The sequence below is a fragment of the Brassica napus genome, chromosome A2, assembly GCF_020379485.1.
Source record: "Brassica napus cultivar Da-Ae chromosome A2, Da-Ae, whole genome shotgun sequence".
Taxonomy (NCBI): domain Eukaryota; kingdom Viridiplantae; phylum Streptophyta; class Magnoliopsida; order Brassicales; family Brassicaceae; genus Brassica; species Brassica napus.
In genome coordinates, this window is record NC_063435.1 from 25,476,633 (window position 1) to 25,496,699 (window position 20,067).

Here is a 20,067-nt window from a genome sequence, read left to right on the forward strand (position 1 = left end):
TCAGAGGAAGAACTCAACAGAAGAAGAATCAAGCCATAAATAGAAGATAAAACAGTTTTTGATCGTGATTTTTATCCTTAACGTAGAGGTGGTTTTTTTGAACGTAGTGGTGATAATTGAGAAAATATAAGGATTTAGTTTTTTTTTAGTTTTACAATATCGATACCAGAATCTTTTAATAAACTTTTTTTTTAATAAAAATTGTCCACGTGTCTTATTTTGATTCGTCAGACGATTTGCGCTTTAGTATATAAGAGATATTAGATAGAATACAGTTTTTCACGGTTCGGAGTAATATTCACTATTTTAGGTTCTCAGTTAATTGATGCTCATTTGTCTTTTTGCAAATCTCATTATATATATTCTTCTTTCTCGCTCATACCACCAAAATGCCTTTTGCCCCCTCTCTCTCCCCCCTCTTCCTGTCTCTCTAACTTTCCCCTTAGAAACTCATATTTGGCTTCAGCTAGGGTTTCCTCTTTAAAAACAACAGAAGAATCCCAATAATTTAAAATCTTCTTCAGATTCATCTCCCCAATAAAGAGAGAAACAAAGAAGATTAAACCATTCTGAGTAGATATCATCAAGGGGCACTTTTTCTTGTTACTCCATCAGAAGGTAAGACCAAAAGTGTTCCATTCTACTCAGCCAATTCACACATACACATACTTGCATAGTCAGTCTATGCATATGTATATATATTGTAGTTTTATGTTGGTTGGCTTTATAATATTAGAGAGTTTAGATCTTGACGACTTGCTCCCTGATCTTGAACTTCTGTGAGTTCTACCATACCAAAACACAAACATCTTTATTAAGTACATAATAAAGCTACATAATTAGGTCGTAGATTCTAGAAAACCCAATACATGCTTGTATAGATGCGGGAACTCAGAGTCAGAAAGACAGAGAGTGTTGTGAGGATAAAATCAGGAAAAAGCTGCTAAACTAGACGCCAAGGCAAAAATGTATGGTCAATAGTTTTTTTCTGTTCTGAATTAAAATAATGAGTTAATCAAAATTTCCAAGAAGACAAATTCAATTTTGAATTGTTTTTACCAAATTTGGTAGAACACAAGTAATCATATATATGTATACTTACTACCTTCTTTAAAATTCTTATTTTCTTATTTGAATTTATTGTCAAATCTGTAAGAACAAATTGTTTTCTTATTTTAAAAGTACTGATCCCGTCAGATTTATAGCCAACCAATATCTACACCTAAGTAAAACGGGTCCGAGTTACCTACCTTCAATCTGAATTTAATATAGCAACACCCATTTTCTCTATATAGCTACGGAGATTATTTGGACGATTATTTGTTATGTGTAGTGTAGTTACACAACTTTGTATATAATTTGTTCGTAATCGTATTGTGTGTTAGATTCACCAATACACTTATATTTAAAAATTTGTGCAATATATATATATATATATATATATATATATATATATATATATATATCTATGTAGTATGTAATATGTTTGGTACTATATTGTTTTCATGTGCCAATATAATATGCAAACTAATTGATTATAAAGGAATGACTATGATATATCCAGTATTGTGCAAACGATATAGATGCATGTATTGTTGGTATTATATGATTATATTTTTTTTCTTTTCATTTCCGCAAGTGAAAAATCAGGGGAAGTTAACCAAATATGGCATCATCGTATTCAAACTACATAAACTCACCGTGCGCGGCATGCAAATTCCTCCGGCGGAGATGCACATCAGACTGCGTGTTCGCGCCATACTTTCCTCCAGACGAACCTACAAAGTTTGCGAACGTCCACCGTATCTTCGGGGCAAGCAACGTGAGCAAGATTCTCCACGAGGTGGCGCCACATCAACGAGAAGACACGGTGAACTCGCTGGCTTACGAGGCCGAGGCACGGCTAAATGATCCAGTGTACGGCTGCGTTGGGGCCATCTCGGTGCTCCAAAGACAGGTCTTGAAGCTGCAAAGGGAACTGGAGGAGACAAATGCTGATCTCATGAGGTACGCTAGTTCTCTTGGCGGTGAAATGACGTCGAATTATGGAGGACATAGAGGTTGACTGGTCAATTAGTCATCATCAGTCTTTGGAAGAATTAGCGGCGGAGAAGTATAAAGAGACAGTGAATGGTTGATGTGATGAGTGAGGATATCTTCGTATGTGTGTGTATGTTTTTTTCTACGTTTATACTTATACACATGTGTAATTTGAATTGTATTACATGGGAGGTCAAAGGATGCTTTTGAATATGTTGAATAAGTAATTGATGTATGTATGTATGAATGTACGCGGTTGTGTTGGGGGCTTAATAATAATGTTCAAGTCAGGATATTGTAGGCGAGTAGTGTTATCTTAAACTTGGTGTCAAACGGACAGAAACGCAAAAACGTTCTCCAACATAATATCACAATTTTCTAAAAATTATTCTAATGTCTCGATCTAGTTATGGTGATACAACTTTATCTTTGATTAGGAAGCTATTTTCCATAACAAACTTCATTTTTTAAGAAAATGCTATTGCATCATTGGGTCAAATAAAAAAATACATTTTCAATGGTTTATATATATATATATATATATATATATGTGTGTGTGTGTGTGTGTGTGTGTGTGTGTGTGTGTGTGTGTGTGTGTTACCGTGACGGTTTGAGCCGAGTATTACCTTAGATCGAGAGACCACAGGATACATTAGTTTTGTTCTAAATACAATTCGATGATGTGATTTTTTTTAATAATATATTTTAGTTAAACTAGTGACAGTTAATGAAATTGGTTAATTTACATACACATAAATACAATAAAAGTTCATGAGTTTATGGTTGAACCTCAAAATACTTTGTGGTGCTATCTAACTTCTACCAAAAGCATTTAAAAAAAACTTAGATCAACTTATTGTTAGATCAAGTAAGGAGTCACGTTTAAACACATAATTCTTCAATTATCATAGCCAAACTTTGTAGCAATTTAAAAGTCGTTCAACGATTGTGTGGTCCTAATACTATGTCAATGAAGCAGCAATACTGCTGTATTGTGATACTTCAATTTCACGTCGACAGTTTTTGAATAGACTCATAGGAAAGTGCGCTAATTATTGGTTGTTTGATTACACACACTAGTCACTAGCAGCAATATTATTTTGCTAATATTCTAAGTTAGTCTATTGATTTTATATATAAAAAGTCGGTACATTTTTTTCATGTCAACTGGCGGTGACCTTAACAACCGAATGTACATTCACATACAAATCAACTCATCAAGAACCCCACTCCTAAATTTGACAATGATTAAGAGTGATCATATTTGAAATTTAAATAAACCAAGAGCGAGTATGGTATACAAAAAAAATTATCAAACCAAAAGCTTAGATATTCATGAAATCTAAGATATACTATATTGTTTTTTAATCAAATATACTATATTATTTTTTAATCAAATATACTATATTATTTTTGATCAAATAAAATATATTGTTTTGACTAAACTTAAAATAATAATCTGGGTACATTTACTGATATACATGTAGTATGAGTACATTTACTGATATACTCTGACTTCAATGGGTGCATTACTGGAAGGAATTACATGTCGACTGCAAGACACGCGGGATTCAAGTTTATGTTCAGACACAAGTCAGTTTCAGAAACAGTAACTAACGGTACATTTTCTGCTATACTTTCATTTAACAATTTAAAAGAAATTATTATAACACCTTATTTGTTACAACTATCACTGTCTACTGCAGAAATATGATTGTTTGCCATGTGATATATCATCCCACATTGTACACATCTTTAGACTGGTCACCAGTTATTCCCTCCATCTCATTCATTCTCCTTCAGCTCTTCTATATTTTTTCTTTATTGCGATAGTTTCAAAATAATAACAAATTTTAATCGGAACTTGTGGTCCAGTGGTGATTAACTTGAAGACAAATCACAATACGGTAAAACCATATGAGCTTTCTGAAAATTAAAATTTTGGCATTGTCAGAAACGGAAACCGACACGTAAACCGATAACATAGGTTGTTAACACGTGGCTAGTCTAAATCCATTTCGATGGTGCTACGATATCCATGTATAGCTCAAAAAAAAATATTCACAAATCTTTTACACTCTTTTAAAAATCTGCATCTTATGAATTTAAAAAAAACTAACCTATAATTATTTTTGTCACGGTTAACACTTTTTCTTACAATTCAACTTTTTACTATTCACAAATTGGACTTAGTGACCATACACAAATTTGACTCCAGCCAAACTATTGGACTAATGTCCTCGTCCAGAGAAACCCTAATGTTCTCCTACTTGCAATATGAGCCATAAACATAACTTTTTAGAGTTCTTAAGTTTGAAACCATAACCAAATCTGAAATTTAGAAAACCATAAACATTTTAAGTTAATCTTAATAACAAATATAAATTTCCATACTTTAAAAACTATACGACTTATATATAATAACTTTTAAAAATTTGGAAGTTATGCGAATATTTCATCCGGTTTAGAATTGGCCCTGTTTGAAACTAATCTCAATATCTCATTATCGGGAAGGAGGAGAGAAAAAAACATACATAAATTGTACGCGCCCAATCTGTGGACCATGAGAAAGCGAGAGAGAAGGTTGCCATCTCATCATCAAGCAGCAGTGGAACACCACTACCGCCCAATAGCTTAGAAAAGTCCAATAACAGAAACAAAAAGCCTTGTTCCACGGACGACGTCGTTTTCTTTGTCCAGAAATTGATTGATTCGATTATCTCCTTTTGTTTTCTTTGATTAGACAGACCTATGTAAGGAAAAGGTACTTACTAAAGCCACTGGGTGACATAGTGTGCTCGTGTTACAAATGTGATCAACCAATTCTGTTCTTGTTCGTCATACTCAAATAAATAAAACATATATAGACATCATCGACAATATATAAAATTTGACATAATTGCCAGCCGAAAGTTTGCATCCAAGTAATGGTGCTCTTGCCCGTTAAGACATATATACATAGTTACCAACTATAGTGCCCTATGCTTCCTGCCTAAAAAAATAAGGTTTTCCACCACTTAACCATCATGCATTAGTTTATAATTTGCCATTTTGTTTTACTTTGTCTTTTCTCATACAAGTTTTCATTTATATGTTTATTAAGGCGTGTAACATATGCAATATATTTTTGTTGGTTTAATGTTAAATTTTTACACTTTACCGCCTAAACTATTTATAACAAATTATAAGAGAACATGAAAAAATTGAACGAAGAACGAAAAAGACCATAGTGTTGTTGGGGGTGAGTGATACAACTGAAACAAAGTTCAAAAAAGAACAAGTAAAGTTATCCCTAAGAATATATCGTTTGCATAGTCTGGAAAGGTGAAGATACGAGCCCTACATTCCTTATACACCGAGTAACTCACAACCTAAAGAAGAAGCTTCAATATGGTGAGTTATGCGGGAAGAAAGTTACAATGCATAAGTAAAATTCAAAGGAGGAAAACTGCTTATTCTTGCTGAAAAATGTCTGCCAGATTGTAGAGGCGGATTCACATTTGATAAAAAAAAAGTGAGCGTGAATGTAGAACAGAGAGCACATGGTGTTGAGATTGACATTCTACACCCTATTCCTTGATGAAAGTGAACCACAACATAAACGCAAACTTTGGGAGAGTAAAAATGATGTGCATTTTTTTCTGTTTCTCTGCTTTTACGTCTGCTAATTTTGAAATTACAACAGCTTTATACATAGAGATGCATTCATTGTAAAAAAATTTTTTTTTTTACGCTGGATTTTCATTAAGAGGAAGGCTCAAAGCTTACTTACACCCATAACAGGAGAAAGCCTACGACAAACCAAGAAGACAAATCAAAGGTTCCTAAAGAAAAGTAGAAGAAAAAGAAAGGGAACTAAAGCAAACAAAAGAAAACCACCACTAGTCCACTAGGCAGCATAGCATGACTTCTCACTTCAAGAGAGAGAGGCGAGGAACTTCCAGAGAGAGAAGACACAAGAGGAGACTGAGGCAAACCCTCACACAACCATAAGACAGGTTTAGGTTCGATAAGACGTGGCAGCTAGTTCTTCCTCAAGAAGGTGAGTCAACCAGAAATGGCCACCGGACGCCACATATGACTGGCTACGGAGGTTCTTAGTCACACTATTAGCAATGGAAAGAGCAGCCCGGTTTCTCTCAGGCTTAACGTAATCCACACTCCAATCCTGGAAGGTTACATTGTGAATCAGAGCCAGGATGGAGCAATAAGGTCCTAAGGTCCAAACTTGAGGTCTCAAAAATCACCTAGCAAACCGATGACTTTTTCAAGGATTCAATGTACCATAGGAGTGCATTGAGCTCTGACATAGTAAAAAGGTTTTTCAGATGAATAAATGTAACATACTTTATAAAAAAAAGGAGAAAAATGATACGTGTTGACCGAAAAATAATGATACGTGAAAAGTGAAGTAACAAGCTATACTAAAGTAGTAGACAGAATAAAAAAATTTGCTATGCTATAAAAATCCTAGTTCTTGTAGTGACGAAGAAAAAACCCCAAGTCGTTGGATCCAAAGTCCAACTACTACTAGCCTACTAGGTCACATGTACGCGAACCATAAGGCCTAGTTATCCTTTTCGTATGTTTTTTTTTTGGTTTTCAAATCCTTATAAATTGAATTCTCGGATCTTCTGAAGTTGTTTATGAGATTAAAGAAAAATGAAGAAAGCAAAACTTTTTGGGTCAAACTTTCCTGCCTTATCCTGATCTCCTAAGAAACTCCTGGGTGAAACAGAACACGGTCCAAACTCCAAACAATCTACATTTTTAATTCTCCGGTTTTGTTATTGTTACTTCTGCTACACCAGTGTCCATGTTAAGCTAGCGACGTAAACTACTAATATAATCGTAGATAGACATAAAATGGGCTTTTTATTTATTAAAGATTGAATTGTAGTTTGGACTTAAACTTGGATTCGATAAAATATTAAAATATAATCTTATATCGAGTTGAATGAATCGGAAGTAGGATTTTTGTTCATATAAAATTGAAAATAACTGAACACAATAAATAAAAGGGAAAGATATATAATCTTGGCACACAAGTGCATGTTTGTTTTTATTTGAATACGGTGGGAGACAGCGAGAGAAGAAGGACATAAAGATGATCAGGTAATGAATGAAACTTGGAAATCATGCAAAGCCACACCTCTCCTTTCACCACATTCTTACGTGTCCTCTTCTTCACTCTAAATCTCATTTTTACTACAAAAAAATCTTTCAATCCTTTTTTATATAAAGGTTCTGTATGCAACAATAACTTATATACCTCTTATATACTTTTGTGTTTTCTTTGTTTTTGTTTAGACTTTGCTTTTTAGTAGTTCTAGATCATATCAATCGCTATGGCAAATGTGGACAGGCGTGTGAATGTCGACCGTACTGACAAAGGACTTCAACTTCAGCCGCAGTACGAAGATCGTGTCGGTTATGGATATGGTTATGGTGGTAATACTGATTACAAGAGTCGCGGCCCTTCCACTAACCAAGTATTTGTGTTCTTCTTTAGTTCTTTTTAATTAATGATCATTCATTCAAACTATATGAAGATTTTCTGCAAATTATAAATAAATTACTGACTAAGATATATGACGAATCATGAGTTCGAACTGTAACAGAGATCTTAATTAAATCTGTTGGTCCATATACATTTAATCTTAGGATTTCTAAACAAAATATGCGAAAATGTATTAAACATTATGTTCAAAAAATGTATTAAACATAAATTTAAACCACTTGCATGTGTATGCATGCATGTATATAGGATCATATCCAGAGCATCGTTAGGATTTATAATAGTTTTGATTGTTGACATTAATTATAACAAAAGAAAATTGCTAAAAATTGTAACAAAATATTTAAAAGGGTCTAACCGTTTCATGCAGATCGTGGCACTTATAGCAGGAGTTCCAATTGGTGGCTCATTGCTAGCCTTAGCTGGACTCACTCTAGCCGGTTCGGTGATAGGTTTTATGCTCTCCATTCCGCTCTTCCTACTCTTCAGTCCGGTGATTGTTCCGGCAGCTCTCACCATCGGGCTAGCTGTAACCGGAATTTTGGCGTCAGGGTTATTTGGTCTGACGGGTCTCAGCTCGGTCTCGTGGGTCCTAAACTACATCCGTGGGAGGAGTGATACGGTGCCGGAGCAATTGGACTATGCTAAGAGGCGTATGGCTGATGCAGTAGGCTATGCTGGTCAGAAGGGAAAAGAGATGGGGCAGTATGTGCAGGATAAGGCTCATGAAGCACATGATACTAGTCTGACCACTGAGACTAATGGTAAGACAAGGAGGGCCCATATAGCGTAAGTATGAAAGCACCCTCTGTTGTGGGCTTTTGTTGGAAAGACAATTATGTAATTTTACTTTTGTGTCCCAGTTTTTTTCTCTTAGAATATATTGTCAATGTGTAAGTTCGTTTTGTCGTGTCCAAATAAAATATTTTGTGGGTGAAATAAGAAAAGAACTGTTGTCTGTTTTTTAGGGATAATCAGGTATTTCATAGCAAAAAAACTTCTTCGAACTTCTCAAACACATGAATTTTCGTTTCCAAAATAACTGTAGAATCAATACTATTAAAAGGGATGGAGTTTTAAAAAATCTACTTATGCAAAGTTGTTGGACCTATTCATTAACTATTTGTTATTTTTTGATATTTCCTTTATTTTCTCTAACTATACCATAGTCTAAATAATTTATTCTTTATTATGCTGAGATTTGTCCTTATTATTTTGAGATTTTGTATGTATTTTTTATCAACCTGAGATTTTCGTATGTTTGGTTGGTTTATATGCCTTTCACCAAGTGTAATATTTACTATTTTTTTCAAAAAATAAAATATTTACCGCTTTTTGCCTTTTTATTTATTTTAAAATACCACAAGAAAATGGCTAACCAAATAAATTTACCTTATAAACTGAAACATGTGTTCGTACTACAATCTATACGTGCAAATTAACACGTTCGACTAACATATGATTCTGGTTAAATCACAATCACGATATTTTGTGTATGTTCCCGCGATGAGCAATAATTTCGTATTTCATCAGTTTCATTTGTAACAAATATTATAATTTGCTTCTTCAGTATAAAATCTTCTCATTAACATTAAAAATAATAATAATTTGAACTATAAAAACATGTAAAATCTGTACGTCAACATATAAATCTTTTGGGCATGTGAATTTAAGGATGCAGGTGGTTCCAGTTTCAAAAATTATTAGTCGACGATTGGTGAGACTTGAGATTACTTGGTTTATCGGTTCAACTTCTGGTAATCATTTTAAATATATAGTAATAGAAAATAAAAAAATAATTATTATAAAATATTTTTATTTAATATAGGTTTAAGAACTATATTAAAAACCCTATAAATCTGTACTATTAAATTAGCCAAAATACGTAAATTAATCTCAGCTCTCACCAGTTTAACAAATGTAATTATTACAAATGCACACAAATAATAATGAGAAATACAATAAGCATGGCCATAGAATCTTCGGGTTGGTACAGATCGGTTCATTTCGGATTCTAGATATTTGGACTTAATTAGGTATTTGTAATTCTTTTGTTTGGGTTTAGGTTGGTCTTTTTTATAGATTTATATCCATAATTCAAATACCTATAAAATATCTGTAATTTGAATACATAATAGGTCTGGATCAGTTCGAATATTTAAGACTCGAAAAAGATTTAAAATACCCAAAAAATTGAAAATTACTCGAAAACCCGAAAAATACCTTACACAAAAACATACCCGAAAATTCAAATGATTACCCAAAAATATTTCTATCATACACTTCGTAATATAATAATGTACAATAATCACAAAATATTATTCCTACCAAAATTTATATATAATCCAAAATAACCCGCGCTTTTGAAGCGCGGGTCAAAATCTAGTTGATTCTTTAAAACACTTGCATAATACATCCTTTCCTTCAACACTTGTTCTCTAGACATTTATCTTCGACACTAGCTAGCTCATCAATAGTCCGTACCATATTGCATCAGCTTTCATATGTCTTGTTATATATTTCATTGATGATCATCGACATTTATGAACGACAAGGTGATGCATAACATTTGCCTAGCCTTCAGAGATCATTTGCCTCTTGAGAAACAGCTTAAACTTGCTGCCATGGTCATGCCTTGAGTCCTTTTGAAAATATTGTATAATTAAGAGACTTTTTTTTTTGATCAACTTGTAATTAAGAGACTATATCATGATTTTGAAGGGAATTTTCGTGGCCCCACTATATTGTATTGGTTAGAGATATGTTATATAGTGAATACTTATGGGCTAATAATATATTTTTTTCGGCCCAAAGCTGCAAAGGTTGTTCTTATCATCGCAATCGGAAGCATAGCCAATGGGAAACAAGAGAAGCCGCATGACTGTGTTGGAACACTATCCTCTTGTCACAAGATCTTCCGTATCCACGTGGCACAACCATAGCCTCTAGCTATCTACTGCACCACGTGATTTGAGTTTGTGGAAATCTCAAACCGGCCAATTAGAAGTCGCTGACATGTCCATCTTGTGATCTCCCTCAGAATGACCACCTTCGGATCTCTATTATAAAATCGAAATGACATAACATAACAACAATCATCTCATCTTTGTTTATTTCTCTCTTCATTTGTATCTTTGTTTGGAGTTGAGATAAACAAGAATGGCCACATCAGCAATCCAGCACTCCTCTTTCGCCGGACAAACGGCTTTGAAGCCTTCCAACGATCTCCTCCGCAAAGTAGGAGCTTCCAACGGTGGTGGTCGCGTTGTCATGCGCCGTACCGTCAAGTCTACTCCTCAGAGCATCTGGTTCCTACTCTAACCTCAGTTTTTATTTAACTAATTATCAAAAAACATATGATATTTTATACAAAACAAACATATTGTGACAGGTACGGACCAGACCGTCCCAAGTACTTAGGACCATTCTCAGAGAACACACCATCGTACCTAACCGGAGAATACCCCGGAGACTACGGCTGGGACACCGCCGGTCTCTCCGCCGATCCAGAAACCTTCGCAAAGAACCGTGAGCTGGAAGTAATCCACAGCAGATGGGCAATGCTCGGCGCTTTAGGATGCACCTTCCCAGAGATTCTCTCCAAAAACGGAGTCAAATTCGGTGAAGCCGTGTGGTTCAAGGCAGGGTCTCAGATCTTCTCAGAAGGAGGGCTTGATTACCTCGGCAACCCTAACTTGATCCACGCGCAAAGCATATTAGCAATCTGGGCTTCTCAAGTTGTGCTGATGGGTTTAATCGAAGGGTACAGAATCGGAGGTGGACCTCTTGGTGAAGGGCTTGACCCGCTTTACCCGGGTGGGGCGTTTGACCCGTTGAACTTAGCGGAGGATCCGGAGGCGTTTTCGGAATTGAAAGTGAAGGAGCTTAAAAACGGTCGGCTTGCTATGTTCTCCATGTTTGGATTCTTTGTCCAAGCCATCGTCACTGGTAAAGGACCGATCGAGAATCTGTTTGATCATGTTGCGGACCCTGTCGCTAATAATGCCTGGGCTTACGCCACCAACTTCGTCCCCGGAAAATAGAATATTATCTGATAATGTATGTTTTTAAAACAATTAATGTATGTCTGTTGGTTTGATGTTCTGTCTTAATGAAAGAAATCATCGTTAGCTTGAGGCCCTTGTCTTGAATTGATCTAGAAAATTTGCGAACTGCTCAGACATACATCATCGAATTTCAATCTCATTTCTCTACATCTGTTGTTTAATGAAAGCATATAGTTTCTAGGATTCAAACCTGTGATATTACCAAAGAATGAAAGCATATAGTTTCTAGGATTCAAACCTGTGATATTACCAAAGAAAACATTGCATAAACTTCAAAAATGCGTGCCGTTTTATAGATTCCACACCGCTCTTCGACTCGACTAAAGCAAGTCACGAAGTCCAACTATGTATGTACAACACAAGTCAAGATTGTTATAGAAGCTAATAAAAGAGGAAAACAAAGACCTGCTGATACAAAGACCCAACCACTGTTCTTGGAAGGCCAAATGTAACAATACACTTCTACTATCCACATAAAGGAGGAAAAAACTATAAATATATCTTTTGCTACCAACAAATATTAACGTCTCACTGATTGGCTAAAAAGCCTAAAAGATCACTATACCAGATTCACCAACAAATAAAGATTATGTTTCTGAGACAAAAGATTACCTCACTGACAGTCTTCTTGCCCAGCTTAACCATTCATCTGTTCTTCATCACTTTCTGGCGCTGCAACTTTTTCAGCTCCCTCGTTGGACTCGCTATTACTTTTATTGCTGCCATTGTCTTGTTCATTCAATGTATTGTCGTCTCCAGAGACATTTGTGCTCTTTGGTTCTTCTGTAGAAGAGGATTTGACTTCATCTTCTGGTTTCGGGTCATTAGAAACAGAAGCAGCGGACTTGTTTTTGCTGCTAAGGTGGTCACTAGAAACAGAGGGATTATTCTTGTCATTGCTACTTTTATTCTCTTTCTTGATTTGACGTGTTACCCACACGAGCTGCAACGTGTGTTCTTGCCAAGACTTTGCATTAGCAAACGCTTTCTCTGCTGCGCTGCGTTTCACAAATGTCACACAGGCTGCAAGGCTTTTGTTATGTGTTTCATCCTGATCCTTGCCACTATCAGCCGATGCATTGTCTTCGAGTTCCACTTTTGAGACCTCGCCATAAGAAGAGAAATGTTCTTTTAAGACAGCAACCTAGAAGCAAAAAAATAGTTCAAACCATCAGTAAGAGACTTAATAATCAAAGTAGAAGCTAACAACATCCAATATGGAAAATGAGAAAGTTTTGCAAATTCATAAAGGGGACATACATCGGCTAGCCCGGTTGGCAAAGGAGGGACAACTTTGATGGTAGTCGTGCGGTTGTCCAACTTATACCTATTTACCATAGGAGTGTTCAAACTTGTGGTATACGAATACGGTCTTTGCTTTAAGTTTTTCAAATCGGGCGATGGCGTTTCTGTGCTTGGTCTAGCAATAGAAAGTGGTTTCTTGATAGGCCCTTTCTTCTCAGTCAATGACTCTGTTTTTGGTGATGGGATTGCAGTACCGGAGTTCGAGGCTGTGTCCACCTTAACGCGCTTAGCATCTGGCTCATCTGCTTCCTCGTCTTTAACACCCGTTTCCTGAGAAGATTTAGAGCTATATGATATGAATGCTAGTAAATAATTTCAACTCAACCATTTACCACTGTTGAATAAGACAGGCAGCAATTATGTTTCTAGTGTATAATTCATTTATTTATTCGGTTAAACACCCCAAAGAAAAAATTGAATATATATCACAACACACGTCTACTCAGAATTTCGTGTTAAACAAACTCAATTTTAACATACTGAGAACTCAGATCTGTACTTGTCTAGCATTTTACACTTCTTCAATGTTTCCCAAAGACACCTCTGAGATTCAAATCCTCAGAACTCAGAACTCACTCTAATTCTGCTTAACTTCCTGGAGACTGCTAAATTGTTATTTCCTTCAAAAAGGTATTAACGATTGACAAAAATGAAACGGGATCCAGTTACTTGTACTTACTTGTTTTTGAAGAGTCGCCAACTTTTTGCATAACTCGTTACGCTTTTGATCCAGCATTTCCTGCTTTTTCCGAAGTGTCTCTTTCAACTGCTCAAGAGTGTCTGCTTTTTTCTGCTGAAGCGGCATAACCTTGGGACCACTAGTGACCCCCACAGGCTTAGGCTGTTGAGATGATGATGGAGCTCCACCAGGGTGGAAGGCAGGCCCTTTCGCAGTAAGAGATACATGGTTGCTTTTCGATGCTGCAGAGATAGGAATCTGGTTCTGTCCTCCAGAAGCACCCACGACACGACCCTTCATAAAAGCACCATTCCCACTGGACAGGCCATTATCAGGTATACTATCTCTATTTGCCCACCAAAGTTTGATAAAGCGGTTACCCATAACAGCATCAGGTGCCCTGAGAGCGGACTCAGCCTCTTCGCGTTTTGAGAATTGAACAAATGCTCGGTTGCTATTTACTGGGATGTGAATGTCAATAACTTTCCCAAATTTCTGAAAATGGGCGAGAATGAGGTCCCTTCTGTTGCTCTCGTGGGGAACACCATTCACAAATAGAGTCCGCATTGCCTTTTGCATTGGTGTTCTTGTATTATTCACTGCATCGTTTGAAGCGTTTGATGAATCAACAGCTTTTGCGACACTTCCCCCAACATTGTTTTGGCGGGATAAACTAACTGAGATCTCCTTCGATTGACCTTCAGGACCAGCTGATGAATTTAATACAGTATCACCTTTCTCTTTGAGATTTGCTTGACTATTACGCACTCTGCCCCAACCCGACTGATTATTGTTTCTTGATTCTCGAATACCATATGTATTTACAGGGCCATCTTGGTTATTGTCATCCATTGGAGCAACATTCTCATCAATCCCATGAGAATTTAGAGCAGATAATGCCCCTGAAGTTTCACCAGCACTGTTATTCCACAAAGGTTGATCAGGATCGTAAGAATCAGTTCCACCTGCACTAGGATATGCATCACCATAACCCATACCATCAACAGCCATTCCAGTCTCGTTAGTCTTCCCATGAGCTCCTTTCGTATTCATGAAATTAGCACCCCCAAACTGTGCAGGCACTGGTTTGGAAGAAGCTGCCATATGAGGTGCACCAGGGACAGAAACGGGAAGGTTGAACTGTGATAGACTCTGCAAAAATACAAAATGAACGAAAATTACTCAGTTAAGTATACACAAGAGAAGAACAGTGTCTTAAAATGGCAGTAGTAAGAAATTAGTCATGCTATACAAAGTAGCTGTTAAAAAATTAGTATGGAAATTAGCTGTTTCTAAGACCCATGCCAGCTAAAGCTAACACTAACAAAAAGTAAAGAGTTTCATTTCATGTCACCTAGAACTAGAAGTACTGCTGATGGGCATAAATGTGTTGAACTTCAGCATAGGAACATGCAAATAGATCTCAAATATCCAGCAAAACCTCTAGATTTCTATTTACGAGATAAATCCGATCCCAAAAAAAAATTAACATACCTGAACATCATCAACAACGATACGATTGATTCCATGCTCCATGGGACACATATCCCCTCTGAGGCAGAACCCACGTTCCTCAAAATCTCTGCATCGCTGCCGAGGAATCCCCATGTTGAGTGGACCATTCAACGGCGGTCCTAGAGGCCCTTGCAAGTGATGGAAACCATCCAAGCCACCATTGGGAACTCCAGGAAGCATTCCAAACCCAGGCCAAGGTGCGGTTTGAGCAGCTATCCCCCTCCCTCCAAACATCCCCGGAACCATATGAGATGAGAGATCAACAGGATGATTAAACCTGGAATCACGCTGACTCCAAGAACCATAACTTCCTCTACCTCTACCAGGGTTTGATCTTGATCTTTGGTTATCAAACTGTACACGGTGTCCTGATCCTCCTGCTCCTAGAGACGACCGTTTCTCATGTTCACTACCATTCTCAAAATGTCTATAACTTTTCCTGAAGGGCCGCGAGAAAGCCTGATCTGAAGAGCCTTGCTCCAAGGACTGAGAACTCGTCTCTTCTTTCTTACGATGCTTATGGTTGCGATCGTCATCATCCTCCTCCTCGCTGATCTCGTGCTCCTCCTCAGGGTCACTCATACAATCTGATGAAGATAACACGCTCTGCTTCGGAGAGGAAACTGAAAGCTCCATGGATAACGCAGAGCTTCTCGTCTCTCGCATACAAAACGAAACTCTAGCGATCTAATGTTCGCAACAACTCGAGAATCCTAACCGATTAAGCTAAGTCCATTCTAGTAACAACGAGCAGCGTGAAATTAGGGTTTAAACGAACCTAGAGAGCTTCCGAAACAAAACAATCTTCGAAAGGGAAAACGAATCTTACAGATTCTCACGAAATAGCTTAGCAGATGACTCGTTTGCTCTTCTTCAGAGCAACAAATCGGATTCAGGTCCGATGACCTAAATCAAAAGCAATGGACGGACATCTTCGGAGGAGGGATCGCCAATGAAGACTAAATCCGTGGGGGAGATTCTTCGCCGTCGAGTCTTTCAGGATTACGAGGAGAAACCTGAGAGAATCACGTCGCCGATATCGACTGGTCTCGGCGTTAGGGTTTGAAGAGCTGCTGAGCGAGCGAGAGAGAGAGAGAGAGAGGCTAGAAAGGGAATTTGGATTTGCTACCCCGAGAATTTTCTTAATTTACAGAATGACCCAATATTTTCTATTAATTTGTGTTGCTTATCTGCAAAGTTTTCAATTTTTTTTTCAGTAAAACCTAAATTAATAATTTCTATAAATTAATAAACTTCGTCGGTTTCAATTTGGACATGTTCAAAATTTGACACAAATCGATAAAATAATAGGATAATAATTTTTAAAAAAAATTATATGTGAATATATGGTCCCATTAAAATTATAAATTAATTATTTATATGTATACATATTTTATATAATTAAAAATCTATTATTATATTGTTTGTTTTATATTCACAATCGAATTATCTTTATATTTTCTTAATACTTAATATATTTTTGATGAGATTTAATAGTATTATATCTAAAAACCACATTTGAGTTCTTTGCAATATATATTATATACACCAAATAATATAATAACATTAATATAAATGTCAAATTTAAAAAAAAATAACAATTAATGTCTATACACTAAAATCAAATATTTTTTATTATCTTAGAATAAATATATCTTAAAATAAAAAATCTAAATAAAAAACTTTTGTAAATTAATATCTCTATAAATTTATAAAATTTAAAGTTTCAACATTATTAATTTATAGAGGTTCTACTATATTTGTTACATGAGTGATAGATCTCATTCAAACATGATTATTTATTATTTTTTGTTAAAATGTTTATTTTCTTATAACGAAATTAAAAATGATAAACATATACTTATGTTAATACACTAAAATTAATATAAATATCAATAGTTATTAACTGCATTATATTATTTTTGTTTCTTTAAGTGTTCTTATATTATTTTTGTTTTTTAATCATGAAAAATCATTAATTAAAAACATAAGTATAAGAAAAAACATAAGTATACATTAAATGATTAATAAGTAAATATGACACATTAGATCGAAGTTTGGTGAAAGGTAGTAAAGTTTTGGTGTGCAGTTCAAATCTCCCATTAAGAGTTATTTGTGGGTTCAGTCATGGAAATGAATAGAATATTTTTGTTTATCTCGGCTTATACTTTGTTCAAACATACCGGGAGGAGGGAGAGGGGAGCAGGAGGACTCTTCAAGTTTTAGCTTGGTCGACAAATGTCATGAAACATGTCATCCTTTTATTTTTTTAAATACCATGTGCCCGCGACTAGGGTTTTGAGTCCAAATTAAAAGAATCAAATATATAAGATTTTCTTTTTATTCATTTTTTTTTGCCTAAACTTTGCTTTTATTCATTCTTTGTCATCCAAAATAGAAAAAATAGAAAGAATAAAGAAAAATCTTGGCCGACTAAGTCAACAGTATTTAATAAACTCTTTCATTCACTTGTGCTAATTTTAGAAAACAACAATGTTGGAAAGGAGACCGCATCATGAAGTTTTCATCCAACACTTTAGAGATAAGACTAAAGCGTGATACAGAAGTGTGCTTCTTGTACACCAGCGTGACGAATCCGTGGACATTATAAGATCAAACATAGTTCATCCATTCCTAATCACTCCTATCCTCCTAAAAGACATCGTTATCTTTGATCCGCACAACATTAATCCCCTCGTCCAATTAGACCATGTTTTATGCGATCATCTTTCTGTTAAAATCGCTTCCAAAGCAGCCGAGGAGTGAGTTCGAGGGAGTAACATGATCCTAGATTCCAACACTAGTAGTATAATTTGTATTGAAGTTGCAAAATATATTTCTTTAAAATATTCATTTGGTTCCTTAACTTTTTTTTTTACTAAATAGATTTTTGAAAATCTCATAAAAGAATAAAAATTTACTTTCTCAATACCCAACATTGGAATTACCTAGAATTAAAGAATCAGTCACATATACACTTCTTGAATAACAAAGATTTGAATAATAGACTTTATCAATATTTTAAGAATTCATAAATCGATAAACTAGAATCTCAACTAAACCTTTTTTTAGGTTGTTAACATCCCCTAAAATATTCCCTTCTAAATACATTATAGAAAGTCTTACATAAATAAGTAAAAAGGAAAAGTAGATTTACTTTATACAGTACATAAAGGTTACAATACTTACCCTTACCCTATAAGGATTTGCGCGATCGAGTTCTTCGTTTACATTCTCTCCCTTGCTTGATATTTTTCCCTCTTGATCGCCTCCTATTTCTCGATAACTTGATCGTTGTAATAGTTTTGATCGATGGACGACGATTATATGAGCTACGAGGAGGAGGAGGACTATGATTCCTTCGATCAATATCAGGAGGATTATTACGAGGAGCCAGAGTTGCAACGCGTGTCCTCCAAAAACTCAACGTGCCAAATCATCACGATGGAATCTCTTGTAGCGGCACAGAAGGAAGTTTTGGTTAGGGTTATGGAGTCCTTATCGGTCAAGGAGAGCCAAGCTAGGACACTTCTTATTCATTACCAGTGGAACGTGGACAACTTGTTCGCTGTCTATATCGAGAGAGGCAAAGAAAGCTTGTTCAAAAGTGCTGGTCTTAGCGTCTTTGATCATCCTTCTTTGAGTAAATCGAGGAAGAAGATGGCTTGTGACATCTGCATGGAAGATGATTTACCAAGTCATGCGATGACGGGAATGGAGTGTGGTCATTCCTTTTGCAATGATTGTTGGAAAGAGCATTTTACTATCAAGATCAACGAAGGTCAGAGCAAAAGGATCGCATGCATGGCTCATAAGTGCAACGCGATTTGCGATGCAGATGCTGTTAGGACGCTAGTTTGTCCCGAGTTAGCTGAGAAGTTTGATCGTTTCCTCGTTGAGTCATACGTGGACGATAACAAACTCGTCAAGTGGTGTCCAAGCACACCGCACTGCGGGAACGCGATAAGAAAAGTGGATGATGATGGAGGCGAGGTTGAATGTTCGTGTGGTCATCAGTTCTGTTTCACCTGTCTTGGTGAGTCCCACTCTCCTTGCTCTTGCTTGATGTGGAAGCTATGGACCAAGAAGTGTGAAGATGAGTCTGAGTCAGTTACTTGGTTAACCATTCACACGAGGATGTGTCCCAAATGCAGCAAACCTGTTCACAAGACTGTTGGATGTAATCTCGTGACTTGTATTTGCGGACAGTATTTTTGTTGGCTGTGTGGTGGAGCTACTGGAAGAGACCATACCTGGACGAGCATCTCGGGTCATGATTGTGGTAGGTACAAAGAAGACAAAGTGAGGCAAACGGAGAGAGCCAACAGGGATTCAGATAGGTACGCACATTATCTTCACCAATACAAATCACACACCGATTCTTCGAAGCAAGAGGACGAACTTAGAAAGATTGTCCGTGAGAAGGCAGCCTTGGTGACATCAAAGACTAAAGATTCAACATTTAAAACCATGGACTGGGCAGTAAACGGAGCCGACCTATTATTCAGATCACGAAAAATACTTTCAAAGTCGTATCCTTTCGCCTTCTACATGTTTGGAGAAGAGCTGTTTAAAGATAAGATGAGCGATGAAGACAGAGAGATAAAGAAGAATCTGTTTGAAAACCAGCAGCAGCAACTCACAGGTAATATTGAAACACTATCAAAGATTCTAAACGTGTCTTTTGATGAGTATAGCTCTGATGAGTTAAAGAAGATGAGGGGTGAGACCAGAGATATTGGTCTTGTGGTTGATAAAGTCTGCAAATTAATGTATGAGTGCATTGAGAATGACTTATTGGGTACAGCTCAAGATGGAATCAACCATAGCATTTCACCTTACAGATCAGAGGGGATAGAGAAAGCAGTTGAGTTTTTGTGCTGACGTATCAGAGAACTTAGAAGACACTAGGTGCTCTTTGTAGCATTCAAAAGTTATTATTT

General features: G+C 36.2%; 5 protein-coding genes across 8 annotated transcripts; 4 read left to right on the top strand and 1 right to left on the bottom strand.

The window, feature by feature from the left end:
* The first annotated feature begins 373 nt into the window (after positions 1-373).
* Positions 374-2,335, top strand: LOC106401764 (LOB domain-containing protein 25). Its single transcript, XM_013842349.3, has 2 exons — positions 374-618; positions 1,651-2,335. Exon 2 carries the CDS (start codon positions 1,667-1,669, stop codon positions 2,063-2,065), a length of 399 nt encoding a protein of 132 aa, XP_013697803.1. The 5' UTR covers positions 374-618; positions 1,651-1,666; the 3' UTR covers positions 2,066-2,335.
* Positions 2,336-7,175: 4,840 nt separating this feature from the next.
* Positions 7,176-8,520, top strand: LOC106401754 (oleosin S2-2-like). The gene is made up of 2 exons (XM_048744925.1): positions 7,176-7,532; positions 7,929-8,520. Exons 1-2 carry the CDS (start codon positions 7,389-7,391, stop codon positions 8,349-8,351), a joined length of 567 nt encoding a protein of 188 aa, XP_048600882.1. The 5' UTR covers positions 7,176-7,388; the 3' UTR covers positions 8,352-8,520.
* Positions 8,521-10,615: 2,095 nt separating this feature from the next.
* On the top strand, positions 10,616-11,694 carry LOC106401741 (chlorophyll a-b binding protein 2.4, chloroplastic). Its single transcript, XM_013842322.3, has 2 exons — positions 10,616-10,866; positions 10,950-11,694. Exons 1-2 carry the CDS (start codon positions 10,718-10,720, stop codon positions 11,599-11,601), a joined length of 801 nt encoding a protein of 266 aa, XP_013697776.1. The 5' UTR covers positions 10,616-10,717; the 3' UTR covers positions 11,602-11,694.
* A 197-nt stretch (positions 11,695-11,891) lies between these two features.
* LOC125580470 (zinc finger CCCH domain-containing protein 41-like) lies at positions 11,892-16,280 on the bottom strand. Of its 4 annotated transcripts, XM_048744950.1 has the most exons (6): positions 15,954-16,242; positions 15,104-15,861; positions 13,610-14,761; positions 12,886-13,200; positions 12,238-12,769; positions 11,892-11,968 (listed from the first exon to the last, which is right to left on the bottom strand). In XM_048744950.1, exons 2-5 carry the CDS (start codon positions 15,788-15,790, stop codon positions 12,263-12,265), a joined length of 2,661 nt encoding a protein of 886 aa, XP_048600907.1. In that variant the 5' UTR covers positions 15,791-15,861; positions 15,954-16,242; the 3' UTR covers positions 11,892-11,968; positions 12,238-12,262. The 4 variants fall into 4 exon arrangements, with proteins under 4 accessions (XP_048600907.1, XP_048600901.1, XP_048600898.1 ...); XM_048744944.1 differs by having other exon boundaries at positions 15,104-16,242; XM_048744941.1 differs by lacking the exon at positions 11,892-11,968 and having other exon boundaries at positions 11,978-12,769; positions 15,954-16,241.
* A 2,156-nt stretch (positions 16,281-18,436) lies between these two features.
* LOC106401702 (probable E3 ubiquitin-protein ligase ARI3) lies at positions 18,437-20,060 on the top strand. The gene has a single exon (XM_013842265.3). It carries the CDS (start codon positions 18,437-18,439, stop codon positions 20,006-20,008), a length of 1,572 nt encoding a protein of 523 aa, XP_013697719.1. The 3' UTR covers positions 20,009-20,060.
* Positions 20,061-20,067: the final 7 nt, after the last annotated feature.